We start from the raw sequence: 16,598 nt of genomic DNA on the forward strand, positions 1-16,598 counted from the left end.
GCCCCCTTAAGTAGACACTTTTATTAAATCCCCACACTAACGTACTGTACATGCAATAACCCTTATCCCTGAGTAGCTTCCGGGCCTTGATAATGTGTAAAAAAAAAAAAAAAAAAAAAAAAGTAAATGGAGTGAAAGGTGACTTTATGACTGGGATTGAATCTCCAAACTGGCAGGATTTGTCATCCTACACTGATGATTGCAAAAGCATGAAACACTAAAGTTTGCGGGTATAAAAAATATAATATATATAAAATAATGCAGACAGTCGGTATTAATTATATATATATATGAATGAATGAAAAGATTCAATATTGACATAATGATTGTTTCAGCATAATGAAACAGATTTGTAAAAAAATGTGCCCAAGTTTAGACATGCTGAAAGAATTATTTTGTAAAAAAATATTTAGAACTTGGGATGAAGTTATACTGTCATTATTTTATATATGCTCTGTTGTAATATTCAACTAACATTGAGCTTCTAAACAAAAAGGAGTGGTATACACAAATGGTGAAACATCGAAAAGCATATTTTACTGAAAAAAGAAAAAGCATGTATGAAAGACCAACAAAGATGTCTGAAACGTAATTGTGACAGACTGGCCTTATAAAGATACTTTGGGTCAACTGAAAAGAATGTTTAAAACATTCAATCTACTCATTTAACAATAAAAATACTATTTAAAACTAGTGACTGGCTGATGATAGAGAGCTGAGGATATCTAAAAAGAAAAAAAAAATTATTCAACAAACTCTATAATGAAATGAAAATTTATTCTTTATATCCAGGTGTCTTGTATTCAGCTCCAACACAAAGGCAACAGTGTTTGCCAACGTCACCATGACTATCACCGCTACCCTCGTCATTATCAAATTCTTTAACAATACTTCTCTCGTTTATAAGAGACTAGAATTTATTAAACACTATTCTATAAATTCAATGCTAATCTATTATTGAGTTGCTAATACAATGCAAGATTGTTTTTGATATCAGTAATATCAATAAGAACTAAATTCTTTTCTTTTATTCTATAGAGTTTTTACACATTTCTATAAAACGATTTAACTTTAAAAAAAGTAACTTTTTTTTGATGAGTAACTGTCTGGAATAGCCATCATGCAACGAGTTTATAAGATCTACTTCGAATGTTTACTTGAGGAGCTTGCCCTCTTCTCTCTTGAGTGCCAACGATTACACTGTGATCTACCATATGACATTCACTTCTCCACCAGATATTTGCATGAGCATTACAAGAAACTATTTTACTGACGATTTTGATTTGACCGAACGAGGCTTTCTTGAACTTTGGAATAGACTTCCAGATGTAATAGGTAGGTGCAAAAATGTCGTTTTTTGACGTTCAATTTTAAGTCAAAAAGCGACATTATTTTTGCACCAACCTAATAGTAAATACATTATGGTGAAGTGATTCAAGCCGAAATTGGATACACTCTGGAACATTGTACCCTTTTGACTCCCTTTCCACACATAGTACCTGAAGCATGCTTGCTTTATTTAATTATTTATTTCAGATTTATTTAATTGAATAGGACACATATAACGCCTGTGCATAAATATTCTTGTTCCAGTATGTTTCTTTTTTTTCTTTTTTTTTTTACACAGGCATCACCACATTATCAAGGCCCATAGGCCACTCAAGGATAAGGGTTAAAGAGTGTACAGTAGAAATTGGACAATATAGTAATCATTAGTAATGAAAATTCGGTAAATTTGATAACTTATATGGAACGGTTCATCAAGAACTTATTTACGTTAGACTTGAACACAACCATATAGTAGTCAGCTGGAAAGCAGGAAAACGGAAGACAATTCCACAGGCATGCAGTTCTTTCACTTTAAACAAGGATCTGTCCTTTAAAAGCTGACTTTTTCTTTGCCGACATTTAAGCGGTGATCTCATTTTGGCCTCAAATTTCCTCAATGGCTATCATGATGTATTATTCACTACTGCACCAAAAAGATTTTCATGAGTATTTTTCAGAAACTGTTTCAATCATGATCTCTAGATTTTGCAATAGACTTCCATGTGCCAACAACACAGCAATTCAGGACAAAATTAGACAGGTGATAAAACTACCGTGTATAAATTTTTACTCCCACCCTATTTCCTTACATGGCAACTGTAAAATGCTCGTTTTATTTTTACCAAATTTATTGAGTTCATTTGAAGATAGCAGACCCCCCCCCTCCTATCTCACACTCCCAATATTTTAAAAGCAATCAGAAGACATGTAAAAATCCTTTGTAAATAGATTACATAATTGAATCAATGGACTCTGAGATTATTCAGACAACTATTTTCATCTTGGTTGTTATTTCTTTCACAACGTTTCTGCTGATGTAACTTCCAAACTTCTTCAGGTACATCTTTTTTTTTTTTAACTCTAGGCATATTTACATTGAACAAAAAACATTTATTTAATTTGTGTGAGTAGATTATTCTTGTCTATTCAGTCATGATAGGATAGAAGTATTAAGTAAATTTTATTTTATTCTTAATTGCTATTGCTTGTAAGGAGGATAAAACCTCCTTCAACTATCAGAAAATTGCTACTTAGAACTGATTGAACTTAGCACCTTTATCTGTTGCACTATATGGACAATTCTTGTAGGAATTTTGTGAATTTTAAAACTAATCTTTAGATTATAGTATTATTACTGTGCGTATGTATTATGTATATAAATATATAAATACGATAGTGAGTGTGTGTTATTTTGTGTGTCACACTTACATCTTTTTTCTTCTGAGTGACTGTCGTTTAATTGTTATAACCTTCCATTTTTTGTAATAAATAATTTTACCAAGAATTCTTCATAAGTTTTGGTTTCGATTTCGATTATAACTAAAGGAACTCAAATTATATATAAATATATATATATATATTCTTAAGTTTTGGTTTTGTGGTTTTGATTCAAGCTGATGCAGGCAAATTATATACATATGTATATATATTTCTTTTTGAAATAACAACTTTATAATATAGTAGCAGTACTCGCTAACCGGCGTTGTCCGGTGGAAGCATGTATGTGTGCTCCCCCCCCCCGAACCTCCTCATGTTATGAACGGTTTTCGGAATAGACACCCCCAACTCCTCATGGTAAGAACAGCTATCGGACTGTTAAGAACGGGTGGAGAGAGGTGGTTTACTAAGGGTATTAAGCAACCCCCAGCCGTAAAAAAATAATTAAAAATAGCAGCGACTGGAGAAAAAAAAAAATTAGTAAGAAAGAAAAAAACATCCATTTACCTATTGAAGCTGTGGTAATGTTGACTGGTTACTTATCGGCCTTCACTACTAAAAATAGTTTAACGAAAACATGGAATCCTATTGTAAGAAAATGAAACAAAACTTCTGTGCATTTATCATTAATTACTGCAATACTTGGTTTCATTTATGTCAGGTATCACCATAAGAAGAAAAATAAAAGCAAAATAAAAATAAAAACAAACAAAAAGAAAACACCCCCCCGAAAACAAATGAAGGTTTTCGTTTCATTCCAATAATAAAAAAAAAACAAATAAAAAGGAAAAAAATAAATAAAAAGAAAAAAAAACAAATAAAATTGTTTGACTTCAATGATAGAAAAAAACTGAGAAAAATGGAGAAAAAAAACATGAAAAGTTATATGTACTTATTGCAAAGAGCATGGAAAATTTTAAAAAGAGATAAAAACAGGAAAAAGTCAACGTAAAAAATCAAATAAATAACCCCGTTTGAATGCTGAAACTTTCAACAAAAAAGCAGAATCCGTTGGATGGGTGCAAACGTTAAACCCATAGGTTATGATGGGGACCCAGTATCCATTGCTCCATGTAGACGTCATCAAAATAACGTCTTGTTTTATTTTATTTTAACCAATACCAGGATGTGTGGTTGCGGAAAGGAATAATTTTTTGTGACCCTCGCTGAATTTGTTGTTTTTCGATGATGGAAATAATGAAACACGTTATAATACATTTATAAATAATAAACCCCCTATCCTCTCACAAAAAAGAAACAAAAACTCTTTTAGTAAGAGATTCGGCGGACATTTATGGAATTGCCCCTCCCCTCTAAATTCCATAATTTACAACGTTAAACTCATTGATTACAAACTTAAAGAAAAAAATATATATAAATGAAAAAAGAAAAAAAAAATTTTATGACTTATTGTCGGATCACTTTTCCATTATAACGTTCTACTAAATTGAACACGTCCCTTGTGACCATCGCCAAGAAGCATTTTGTTGCAATATTTTTCTTGTGTACGGTCACAAAGTATTATTCAATTTAGTAGAACGTATTCAATTTAGTAGTTACAATTGTACACTGATCACCAACAATAAGTCATGAAAAATTTTTTTAATCTGTAATCGGTGAGATAAACGTGAATAAAGTCTAAATCATGTAACTTAGATAGGGGATCAATTTCCTAGACGTATGCCAGAGATTCGTTCATATTTTTCATCTCATAAGTTTTGACAATCAATTCAATAATCTTTTTTATTAAATTAAATGATTGAAGGAAGAAAGCTTGGACGGTTTAGTTGTTTTTTTTAATGCAGAAGACAAATGTTTAACAAATGATACCATAACATGTACTGTTAAAAATTAAAAAAATAAAATATAGTTGCCGCAGCTTTAAACTACATTATAAATGCTTTATATAAATGTGTGGCGACTTAGCTGCCATCTTGGTTATGGACTGATGTGTACGTTTTTTTTTGTATGATCCGGAATAATAGAATTTCAAGGTGGCAGCCAATGAGAATAGGCGGAATGTTACTGGGGAGAAATCATTATTTTCAAATGGTGAAGCGCAATGGTAGTTGTATGAGTGTTTAATCCAGTTAATAAGGGTGTCTAGTCAGTATAGTTGTAATAGTTATATATTTACCTGGTCCTGACTGGGACGACTTATCAGATTGAGGGGAAAATAGGAACTACTCCATCTGTAGATCTGGGCAGTAGTGATGATGCCTTTCCTAGGATGTAATGTAGGATTTAATTATCTTCTATATAAATAAAATGAAGTCATTTTTCCCCTTTGAGTTTGACCTTAATAGGATTAAAACTCAAGACATTTCATGCAAATGTAATGTGCACAAACTGTAGCACATTATCTGAGGTGTGCTATAGGCCAATTACCCTTACACTTCATCGATAAACGTACATTCCTATATTTTTTCTGGTGAAAGTTCACTGCCAAAACCTGTAAGAATCAATGGAAGTAGTAAAATATTTTCTCTCTATTACATTCATACTCCTCCCGCGACCATTTAACACCAGTGCGGATACGTCCACAGGGGAATTTGGGAGGAAACAGCGGTTTGAGTTCTTAGTTGCTTAAAAAAAATGGAATGGCATTTTATTGTCGGTTGAAACGCAACTTTTGATTACATTTATTACATGGGTTACTTGTACTATTTCTTTTATTTCTTTTTTTTTTTCGTTTTTTCTTTTTTTTTTCCTTTTTTGGGAGGGGGGCCTTGCGATTCAAAGGGTTACTTAAACGAAACGAACTAACCTTGGATTCAAGATTTTACAACAAACTATAACAGTCAGCCGCCACTGTTCTTCAAATGTTCAAACGATTACTCGATTTATATATTTTATTTACTGTATTTTTCCTTCTATTATGTTTTCAGTTATTTTATGTGATACTAGGGGGAAGAGCTGACTTCTTATTTTCGGATTAGTTCGGGGTTCAATCCGACCTTCTGACCAAAACTTTTTTTTTTCTTTTATACCTCTTTTTAACACACACACACACCTCCAAACATCCGGGCAACACCAGGTACCCCCGCTAGTAATGAATAAATGTGCATAAAAAAGCATAGCATAGTTACATAAGACGAGGGTTGAAGGTTTATAATGAATTTTATGTGGCATCAATTAATGAAAACTTACGGCAATTTGGTGCAGAGAGGAATTTCTGCAATTAAAATATTATATGCAGGATAAGAATCAATAGAAAATTAATTCTATAATAATATATACAAAATATGCATAAATTAAAATATATTTAAGCATATTTTATGACAGGACTACATTGGGCATCCCTGCTAGTACTTTTGCAATTTTAACAAAAGAGCTATAATAATATCAGGATATCTCCATTTACGCTGAACATCTACGTAATGCCAACATCAATATATTATGTATGAAAGAGTCCACTGTGAAATTTCTACTGGTCTTGGTAGTATATATATATATATATATATATATATATATATATATATATATATATATATATATATATATATATATATATATATAATTTCTTTTTCCCTATCTTAACTCTTCTCTTACTTTATCCTGCTTTATTTGTATTTTATAATTAAAATTTTTTTTATCAGAACTTTATTGTAAGTTTTTTGAATGGTTTCGTATGTTCTTTTAGTATTTATTGTTCTTTTCTGACCCTTCTTCTTTTAACCTCATCATATAGCCCCCTATAATTTTTTTTTTTCCAATTCTGATCTCAAAAATTTTTCCATTTCTAATCTGAATGTTTTCAAAGTCTGTGTTGTCTTTTTGCTGTTACATTTGTATAATGCCGGCTTTCTCTTTTCTTATGATGAAAAGCATTTAGCTTCGAAATGCCATGGCCTAAAGAGGCTTCACCCTTATTTCTCTTTCTGTAAACCTTACTGACTTAATAGTCTAATAAAGTTCCTATGTAACTTTACACTGTATATATATTCAATAATCATTTTTACCTACAGACACCAGTGTTTTCTGTTTGCACAATCTTCAGTGTAGGAAATGATAATTACTGCTCAGCTGTTTTATAATGTACAGTCTGTTATTTGTTACATTAACATCAGCAAAAATTCAGTGGGAAATACATGCTCCATAATTTGAGCTTTTTTTAATAGGTGCAAAAGGTCAGATCTATGCATAGCCAATTAATGGTGCAACTGGGGAGCATGATTGGAGGCCTATTGACAAATGTTTGATTTTCAGAATTTGTTTAAGGAAATTAAGTACACTATATTTGGAAATACATAGAATAAAATTCTCATGTATACAAAGGATAGCATTTTCATCCATACCTGAGGATAAGATATGTTGAAAGATAAATAAATGAATATACATATGTGGATTATATCTTTTATCAGGTCATCTTAATGACCTCTTTTTACTATAATTTAAATAGTAGTGACGGCAAAGGGAGACAACTCAGCGTTGTTTTTCTTTCCTTTTCTGTGAACAAATCATTTAAAAATGCGTAGGTGGATCATATCATTTACCAGGAATCTTAATAACCTATTTGTCTTATTATTTAAGTAGTAGAGACCACAAGGGGAGACAACTTATGCATAATTTTGTTTTCTATTATGTGAACCAATCAGTTGAAAATATGTTGTTGTTGTTGTTGTTGTTGTTGTTGTTGTTGTTGTTGTTGTTGTTGTTGTTGTTGTTGTTGTTGTTGTTTAATAATAATAATAATAATAATAATAATAATAATACAAACAAAAATATGTATTTTCATTAACTTTCAACATATTTTATCATTCTGAAGTATTGGCCAGAATATAGTTTACTTAATTTCCTTCAGGAATCTTGGAAAAGTAAACATTTGTTAAAGGACTCTAGTCATGCTCTTCAACCATGAAGTAGTTTGTGTTGAAGTAGTAGTGACCAGAGAGAGACAACTCCTAACATCATAGTAAAATCCTTAAATGCTTCAAATCAAAATACTACTTGACAGCAATTGAAAATAGTGCTTCTATGACTAAAGTTTTGTCCTTCAAAAGGTTATAATCTTCTGTAATTATGTCTTCATCTATATAAATAAAAGGCAAAAATGTGTGTGTGTATGTACGTATGTTCGCTTTTTGGGTATGTCTGCAAAAGGCGTTTTTCGTCGGCCTTCTGGGTCAGCTCGCTTCTACTTAAAACTTTAAATCACATGTAAATCGTAATAACTACGACTTAAGAATGGGGGTCGCAGCTATTTTTAATTTACCCGACTTTTACCAGCTATTTTTGATCGCCGCGTCTTTGAAAAGCGAATGATGGGGAGGGGGAAACAGTAACTGGCTTGCAGCGTAAAACTAGGTCAAACATCACACCACTTCCTCGCACCTGTATATTTCACTTTATAAACCTTAACTCAACACGCTTATCAATTTCTCTCCCCTCGTGGCCGAGATGGTAAGGTGCTTGGCTTTTTTCCCCTTTCGTTTCCACCTTCACGTCATGGCTTCAGGATTCAATCCTACTTGCCTACTAAAACGTTTTTTTTTCTTTTACACCTCCAAACACCCGGCCAACGTTTTTTTTTAACACACACACCTCCAAGCACTCGGGCAATGCCAGGTACCCCCCCCCCCCGCTAGTCTATTATATAAAAGGCAAAATGTGTGGGTGTGTGTCTCGTAATAACTTTCCACAGATGTGTCAGATTGTGATGAAATCAGTATCATTTTAAAGCTCGGTCTCTATCAAAAAATTGGCCAAAAGCATTGATTCCTTCACTCTCAATTGGGCAGTTTTCTACTAGGAGGGGTCGTTTTTTTTCATTGACATTTTCGCAAGTCATCATTTCTGTTGGATTGACTACCCTTAATTTAAATGCTTGCGACTTCCGGTTTCGCAATGGACGCATCAGCTAAAATGTTAGGTTTTTTTTTTTCACCTTTTCCTCCTGTGTGGTACAGGTTCGAGCCTGCCTGTCAACTACCACTTTTTTTTTTTTTTTTAAACACCTCTCTCCACTCCTACTTTTGTTTTTTAACACCCGGGCTGCCTACCGGGGTTCCTTACTACACTCCCGGGCAACGCTGGGTACCCCCATTAGTTTTATATTTTATTAATGACTAACTTACTTGTATTATGGCGTTGCCTTGGAAAATAAAATAACTCAAGAAATTCCAGGCCCTAGCTCTGTGCTATTGAATGCCATTTATATTTCAACTAGCAGAGGAAGAAAAGAAACAAAAAGAAGAGACTAGCGGGTGCGGGGGGGGGGGCTGCTTTGCCTGGTCATAAAATATGCTTAAATATGATATTTTAATTTTTCTAGATTTTTGTATATATTATTATAGTCGTGATGTCAAAAGTAAAAATAAAAGTATTTGGGTGCCATCAGCTAGAATTAAAACTGAAAGCAAAGCTGGTGACGTTACCACTGTACCAACTTGACATGTATATGAACTGATTAAAAATAAATTAAGATCAAGATGTACAAAATGTATAACGATTTTTTTTTTCACTTTTGACCCTTAGAAACTATTTTAATGGGCTAAACCCCCATAAAAGAACAATCCATAAAAAGTCCAATCATTTGGGGCCCTCTAGCACTGCTCTGTGACTTTTAGTTTCGGGGGAGATAGTTTGAAAACATGGAGACAGACAGACAGACATAGTGAGTTTTATAAATTAGATTAAAACTGTAAGACATTTCTATTAAAACTTCTGTCACTTCTCTATTTTTTCTTTCCTTATTTTCCACTCTCTTTCCCTACCTCCTCCTCCTCCTTCTTTACCCAGCTCCTTATTCTCTCTGTATACACACACATGCACACACAAAGGAAATAACTCCTTGATTAAAAGTTAGTTACTTCCCTTTAGTTATTACATAACTGGAAATTTGAAATCTGCACCAGTTTAGGATCAAAGAATAAATATTTTTTCTCTAAATTTGAGACAGTATTCATCTGATGCACTGCCAATCAAGAAAATACTGACTTTGTGGGTATTTGTTTTTGTCGTTTTTACTTTTAGTTGGGCATATAAACACAAACAACTGCCTTTAATAGATAATACAGTTTTATAAATAGAAGTTATAAATATTAATTTAACTGTTTAAATAGAATTGCTGAGAAGTTGTATTTTGAAGGTCAAGGGGAAGGGGTGAAGATGAATTAATGTTGGTGGGGTACTAACTGACTTATTTACTTTGCAGCAGTTTCTGTTTCAAGGTAGCAAGAAACACTTTGTATGAGCATGAAAACTCTTAACAATTGAAAAAATGATAACTTTACAAGAACGATATTGTTTTTTTTTTTAATGTCAATCAGCCATCTTGCTTTGTTCTATCTCATGGTCAGACCAGGGAAGACAATCTTTATTTTTTTAGAGTCAGTTCTCTTTATTTTTCTTATAACATATTTAATGTACACTGTAAATAGGCAGCCTATTAAGAATACATTCCCAGTAGACTGCCTTTCCATGTATTTAGTTGTGTCCTTTTTTGTTGGGGGGGGGGGCTAGTTTGCTGCATTTATTTATGTGATTTTCCATTTCATCTTTTTTTGCACAGTCTCCATTTATTAATTTCCTGGGTGTTATCTATTTTACCTTTGATTACCTGCTAGCAGCAATGCTGTTTCTCTGTTCATGTGTCCTTTTCATAGCCATATTCAGGTGTTTTCATCTTTGTTTTTTTTCTCTCTGGTCAGTCTTATAAATCGTTCATGTAGCTATTTCTTCAATGACTTTTCTTGTCTTTTTGTTTTCAATTCTGCTGTTCTATGTATTGTTCATTTTGGTAGTGACTCTTGTTGGATTGATCAGCCTTTTTGCGTTTTGGATTTTTTCCATTTTCTTTTTGATTTTTCATATTATCTGCACAGACTTCTACATTTATCAATCCTTTTCTCCTTTTTATGCAGAGTTGGTTAGCATCCTTTTCATTAAGCTTACATACATGTTTGTGGGGTTTTGATGACAAAAATGTTTACCTGTAAATGCTCACAGAGATACTAAGAAATATTAAAGATTGTTTGAATTAGCATGCAGTAAGAGGAAGAGGAGAGAGAAGTATATAGGTAGCTAAAAAAAAGTGATTGCTTAATTAATTACAAATTACGGCTAATTAGAATAATTAAAACATAACTCAATCCCAACATTGACATATACTTTTGCATATATTTTGAATTAAAGTATATTAAAAAAAAGGTTTTGGTATATCTTCCACACTGATGATTCCAGTCGGATGAAATATAAAGTTATATGCATAATAATCAAATCTGATAAAACTCACAATGTCTGTCTCCATTTTTTTTTTTTTTTTAAACTGTATCTCTTCTGAGGCAGGTTAAATGATTGCAGTTTTTGTAGACCATTTTTTTATCAGTTTTTACCCGGTTAAAATAGTTTCTAATGGATCAAAATTGAAAGAAATTAGAACTTCTATGCATGCACCAATATATATCAAAACCGATTCTCTTCTCTGGTCTGATGAAATGTTGTTCCTGAATTATGACTCTACTGAAACATGTATGCACATGTGTAACCAATAATGTTTGTATAATAAACAGATGATATATATATATATATATATATATATATATATATATATATATACAATAATTAAGAAAAGAATATCAAACCATATTTCTTCTTTTAACAACCATAATTCTAATAATAACCAAGGAACTTCTCTAACCACTTTAATTAAAAAACTTAACTTTAATAATACCCCCTTCTCAATCAAATGGACCATCATAAAAAAAGTTAAGTCTTACACTCCAGGCTCTAAGTCATGTCGCCTCTGCACAACCGAAGCTATAACTATAATTACTTTCCCTCAAAGTAACAATACACATATGTATATTTATATATTGAAAAAAAAAAGGAAAAGGTCTGCCTTAAACCACTAACCTAGTTCTAAAACAGATCCTTTGTTCGATAAAATGCATGCCCATTGGCTGATAGGAAGGGGCGCGGTGGATACTAGAAAGCTGATTGGCTAACTAAAATCCTCAACAGAAGAGGATCATATAAAAACGAGAAACAACCACAGAATTCGCACATAAGCCTGACGAATCCTAGAGTGGATGAAACACCGAATGTTCAGTGTAGCTTAATCGCCATATATATTTTATAAATTACTAACTAGCTCTACCTACGTATTGAGCACTTTTGAAGTAAATACTTAAAGTTTACGCATAAATCTATACTTTCGTATATTAATTTTATGTGAGTAAATGAAGTAGTTATATATATATATATATATATATATATATATATATATATATATTTGTACATCAATGTTTATTTTTAGCTTCTTATCTGGCTAACAGTAGCTCATGTGTTCATGTTTCAGACTGGAATGCTACAAATTTTGGTTTTGGTTTTAAGGGGCTTTTTACTTTTGAAATCACGACTATATTGGGTACAATATAATATGAAATAATCAATAGAGAAGTGACTCTGTAATACTATATACAAAATGCGGATGAATTAAAATATCATATAAGCATATTTTACAACCGGACACCGCCAAGTGTCCCTGCTAGTATTGGTATTTACTTGCTTCCCCACAAAATCAAAATGTGACACAAGGTTTTTAATGTGAGGGAAAACTGGCTCTCCCATAAAGGGACACTCTGGAAGTAGGCAAAAAGTAAAAATTGCCTTAGTATAGAAGGGTTTCCCCTACATTGACCAAGGATAAATTAACTTAAGTGTAGCATAAGAACAGATACTACACTGTGATCTTGGCCTGAACTTGCTAGTGTTATTAAATAATTATTTATAACCCTTTTCAGATGGACTTTTTAAGAGGAATAGAATAGGCTGTTTAATCCAAGCTAAAATGTGAAGTTCCTGTCCATGTAATTTGTTGAACACTATTAAAACGATTTACTATATTTTTTGCTTTATGACATAAATGAAATTTATTTCTCAGCTTGTTGTGTAGCTGTTGAAATTGACCGTTTCGTTAAAGCCCCAGAAATTAAATTAAAGGTGACTCTTGATTAGGATTTGAATTTTGCAATCAACTGAGTAGTTATATTCCACATTGATGATTAAAGTAGGATGTGTATGTGGATAGCAATTATTTATTTATTGTAAAATTTAAAAGTTTAATAAAAAAAAATAATCGTTCAGAAATTTTTTTGTATATAGTTCGTCATCTTTTTTGTTTTATTGTTTGTTTTTATTTTTTAGAAGATATTATATTGATTATTGTTATATTTTTTAATTTTTATTCCAGGTTGATTTGAAACTTTCAAACAATGTTTAAAAACATAATTGAGGAGACAAACATGATTGAAAAAGAAGATAAAAAGATAGAAATCAGGTACATTACTTTGTTTCTCTTTTAATTTTATTAACATGTAAGTTACTTTGGTAAAAAAAAAAACATGTTTTATAATTACTTCAAATGAAATTCATTCTATTTCCAATTACATGAGGGAGTTTCTCTCTCTCTCTCTCTCTCTCTCTCTCTCTCTCTCTATATATATATATATATATATATATATATATATATATATATATATATATAATGTATGAAATATGTAGAAGGCGGTACAATGCAGTGCAGAGGTAACGGAAAGACAAAAACTGAAGCAGGTGAAAAAGTTTTAATACAAATTACAAATACATGTGTACACATGCATACATTTAATATACACATTATATTTATATTTGTACTGTGATTACCTGGCTGATGGGATATCCGTGTTATATGATATTTCGAGAAAGATCTCTTTGTCAGATATTTGACTTTGGTTCAAATGCGCTTCTGTAAAAAGTAACAGTCTCGCAGCAAACAATAGCCTAGAACATGTTAATTAGCAATTATATATTATTTAATATAATTAAGTTTTTTTTTTTAAGTTTTTTTTTCAATATATATATATATATATATATATATATATATAAAATTTTTATTCTTTTTTCACCTTAAATAAGGCATATTACCACTCTGAAAGTAAGGGGTTACTATTGTGTCTAACACTAAATTCTGATGAGTTAAGCAGCAAGAAGTCTATTCACATTACATTTAAACTTCTGCAGTACAGTCAGAGAAGCAGGAAACAGGGTTGGAATTCCAAAGTCTATCAGTTGAAGACTTTCCAGTATGTAGGGATCTCAACAATGGAGTAGTAGGAATTGCTGCTTGACGAGTTAGTCAGTGGTATCTACATCTAAGGGCACAAATGCTAAGAGTTCATAAGAGCACATTTTATTAAAGTACTTTTAAAACGGATGCAGGGATGCAACATTGTCATAATGTAACAGACATTAGACCTTGGCCGATACTGAGGACCTATTAGATTTTACACTCTTTTTTGGACCCTGTCTACTTATAATAAAGTTAGGTATATGTTTATGTTTATATGTATGTAGAGGATTTACTCCTAAACTAATTAACTAATCACTATGAATTTTTTAACACATGTCTAACGACGAGTAATGTACATTAAATTTAGTTTAAATAGGAGAAAATAGAATATATACGACCTTTATGAAAATTCAAACATCTTTGATTATTGTGAAAATTTGACAATGAGTATTAGACGTCAGTTAATAAATATTCCTCAACTTTCATTTCCTTTGATGTATTTTAAAAGGCTTAAAGGTGCATAATATTGACACAACTTCTTATTTGAAAATTCAAATTTTATCCATATTCATTCATTGCCTGAATTTCAATCTTTTAAAACTGTTTTAAATTTCTACAATCTTGATGGATCAAAATTGGAATAAGGAGCTCTGGCATAAGGTTTAGTATCATTGTATTTCAATTTTCATCTTTGTACAGGGACATAATTAAGAAAATTATTCTTTTCTGGGAATTAATTTTAGCCATCTTGAAACAGGTCTTCTAGTTTTATCAAATCAAATAGAATATTCTATACAGTGTGAGACAGTGAAAATGTTTTCATTTCAATAATAAAATTTATTGAAATGTAAATAATATCAAAAAAGTTCATTATTTGAAATAAAAATATTTTGATTTCTTGTTTACTCACCATATATTAAATTACCTGTAAAAATAAAAGAATATTAATGCTATATTTAATTACCTATAAAAATAAAAGAATATTAATGCTATATTTAATTACCTGTAAAAATAAAAGAATATTAATGCTATATTTAATTACTTGTAAAAATAAAATAATATTAATGCTATATTTAATTACTGGTAAAAATAAAAGAATATTAATATCATATTTAATTAATTTGTAAAATAAAAGAATATAAATGCTATATTTAATTACCTGTAAAAATAAAAGAATATTAATGCTATATTTAATTACCTGTAAAAATAAAAGAATATTAATGCTATATTTAATTACCTGTAAAAATAAAAGAATATTAATGCTATATTTAATTACCTGTAAAAATAAAAGAATATTAATGCTATATTTAATTACCTGTAAAAATAAAAGAATATTAATATCATATTTAATTAATTTGTAAAATAAAAGAATATAAATGCTATATTTAATTACCTGTAAAAATAAAAGAATATTAATGCTATATTTAATTACCTATAAAAATAAAAGAATATTAATGCTATGTTTAATTACCTGTAAAAATAAAAGAATAGTAATGCTATGTTTAATTACCTGTAAAAATAAAAGAATATTAATGCTATATTTAATTACCTATAAAAATAAAAGAATATTAATGCTATATTTAATTACCTATAAAAATAAAAGAATATTAATGCTATGTTTAATTACCTGTAAAAATAAAAGAATATTAATGCTATATTTAATTACCTGTAAAAATAAAAGAATATTAATGCTATATTTAATTACCTGTAAAAATAAAAGAATATTAATGCTATATTTAATTACCTGTAAAAATAAAAGTATTAATGCTATACTTAATTACCTGTAAAAATAAAAGAATATTAATGCTATGTTTAATTACCTGTAAAAATAAAAGAATATTAATGCTATATTTAATTACCTGTAAAAATAAAAGAATATTAATGCTATACTTAATTACCTGTAAAAATAAAAGAATAGTAATGCTATATTTAATTACCTGTAAAAATAAAAGATGAGTAATGCTATATTTAATTACCTGTAAAAATAAAAGATGAGTAATGCTATATTTAATTACCTGTAAAAAATAAAAGATGAGTAATGCTATATTTAATTACCTGTAAAAATAAAAGATGAGTAATGCTATATTTAATTACCTGTAAAAATAAAAGAATAGTAATGCTATATTTAATTACCTGTAAAAATAAAAGAATAGTAATGCTATATTTAATTACCTGTAAAAATAAAAGAATAGTAATGCTATATTTAATTTTCTATAAAACGAATATGAATCTTAAATTAAAATACCTGTAAAAATACAAAACCATGCTAATTTCGGAGAAGGGGGAAGGAGACAATACTATATTTAATCACCTGAAAAAAATTATAGTATCCATAATTATCTGTTAATGAGAATATTCATACTATAGGTAATTCCTGGGTGGAAAAAAAGGAATATACATACTATATTTAAGTATATTATAAAAATACTATTACTATGTATATATACATACTATATTTAAGTATATTATAAAAATACTATGTATATATACATACTATGAAAAAGGAAAAAAGAATATAAAAGGATATATATTTTCTATAATTGCTTAAAATAAAAAATTATATTTTACATAATTAAATACATATAAATGCGGGAGTGCCCCAGGGGTAAATATGGGAGTGCCCCAGGGGTCTATCCTTGAACCCCTGTTATTCCTAATATTCATAAATGACCTACCTGACAAAATTGTTTGTGAGATGGGTATATATGCTGACGACACCACGCTCTATAACAGACATGACAGGAAAACAAATGAACACATATCTAAAGAAATGGCAGAA

At 30.2% G+C, this 16,598-nt stretch overlaps 1 protein-coding gene across 3 annotated transcripts in view; it reads left to right on the forward strand.

Moving 5' to 3' along the window:
- The window catches only part of LOC145268236 (uncharacterized), a 188,506-nt gene that overhangs the window by 78,351 nt on the left and 93,557 nt on the right, over window positions 1–16,598 (forward strand). For all 3 annotated transcript variants that reach the window (XM_080123560.1, XM_080123559.1, XM_080123562.1), the window contains exon 2: window positions 12,962–13,048. In XM_080123560.1, the coding sequence (XP_079979686.1) occupies window positions 12,984–13,048 (65 nt within the window). In that variant the 5' untranslated portion in view covers window positions 12,962–12,983. The remainder of the gene's footprint in view (window positions 1–12,961; window positions 13,049–16,598) is intronic.

The sequence above is a fragment of the Euprymna scolopes genome, chromosome 43 (genome assembly GCF_053919585.1).
Source record: "Euprymna scolopes isolate OS-2025 chromosome 43, ASM5391958v1, whole genome shotgun sequence".
NCBI lineage: Eukaryota > Metazoa > Mollusca > Cephalopoda > Sepiida > Sepiolidae > Euprymna > Euprymna scolopes.